Below are 901 nucleotides of genomic sequence, written 5' to 3'. Positions count from 1 at the left end.
GGCGGGGAGGTCCCCAAGGGGGGGTTGATGGGAGGTCCCCAGACGGGGGTGATGGGGTGTCCCCAAGGGGGTGACAGGTGGGTCCCCAAAGGAGTGACAAGGTTGTCCCCAAGGGGATGACAGGGGGATCCCCAAGGAGGTGAAGGGGGTTTCCCCAAGGGGGTGACAGGTGGGTCCCCAAGAAGGTGACAAGGGTGTCCCCCAGGGGTGTGACAGACAGGTCCCAAGATGGTGACAAGGGTGTCCCCCAGGGGTGTGACAGACGGCTCCCCAAGGGGGATGACAGGGCTGTCCCCAAGGTGGGGTTGACGGGGTGTCCCCAAAGGGGTAGCAAGGTTGTCCCCAGGGGGCTGGCAGGGCTGTCCCCAAGGGGTGCGTGACAGGGAGGTCCCCAAGGGGGTGATGGGGTGTCCCCACTGTGTGTGTGTCCCCCAGACTGGCACCACCTGCGCGTGGCAGGGCTGGTGGTGGCTGCCATCCTCTGCGTCATCGGCATCATCGTCCTCCTCAGTGAGTGTCACCGGAGGGTCCCCGTGTCGTTGGGGGAGGTCCTTGTGTCACCTGGGGGGGGGTTCCCTGTGTCACTTGGAGGGTCCCCATGTCACCTGGAGTGTCCCTGTGACACCAGGGGATCCCTGTGTCACTTGGGGGGGGGTGCCCATGTCACCAGGGTGGTCCCCAGGGAGTCCCCTGGGCTCGATGTCCCCTGGGGGGGTGACGTCTGTCCCCCCAGCACTTGTCACCTCTTGTGTCCCCTGCCAGGTGGGAAGCACAAGTGCCGGAGCAAAGCCAGGTGGGATATGAGGGGACATGGGGGACATGGGGATATGGGGACTTGGGGGGACATGGAGGGTCATGGGGACACAGGGGAAATGAGGGACATGGAGGACATGGGAGGACA

At 65.0% G+C, this 901-nt stretch overlaps 1 protein-coding gene across 1 annotated transcript in view; it reads left to right on the top strand.

Annotated features, from left to right (window-relative positions):
* Nucleotides 1–901, top strand: part of LOC103926307 (IgGFc-binding protein-like) — a 36,054-nt gene that overhangs the window by 33,357 nt on the left and 1,796 nt on the right. Inside the window, exon 22 of the mRNA XM_009335171.1 lies at nucleotides 436–510. Coding sequence (XP_009333446.1) covers nucleotides 436–510 — 75 coding nt within the window. The remainder of the gene's footprint in view (nucleotides 1–435; nucleotides 511–901) is intronic.

The sequence above is a fragment of the Pygoscelis adeliae genome, unplaced genomic scaffold (assembly GCF_000699105.1).
Source record: "Pygoscelis adeliae isolate BGI_AS28 unplaced genomic scaffold, ASM69910v1 Scaffold70, whole genome shotgun sequence".
In the NCBI taxonomy this organism is placed as follows: domain Eukaryota; kingdom Metazoa; phylum Chordata; class Aves; order Sphenisciformes; family Spheniscidae; genus Pygoscelis; species Pygoscelis adeliae.
Note: the sequence above shows the minus strand (reverse complement) of the source record. Positions and strands in the feature narration are given on the sequence as shown.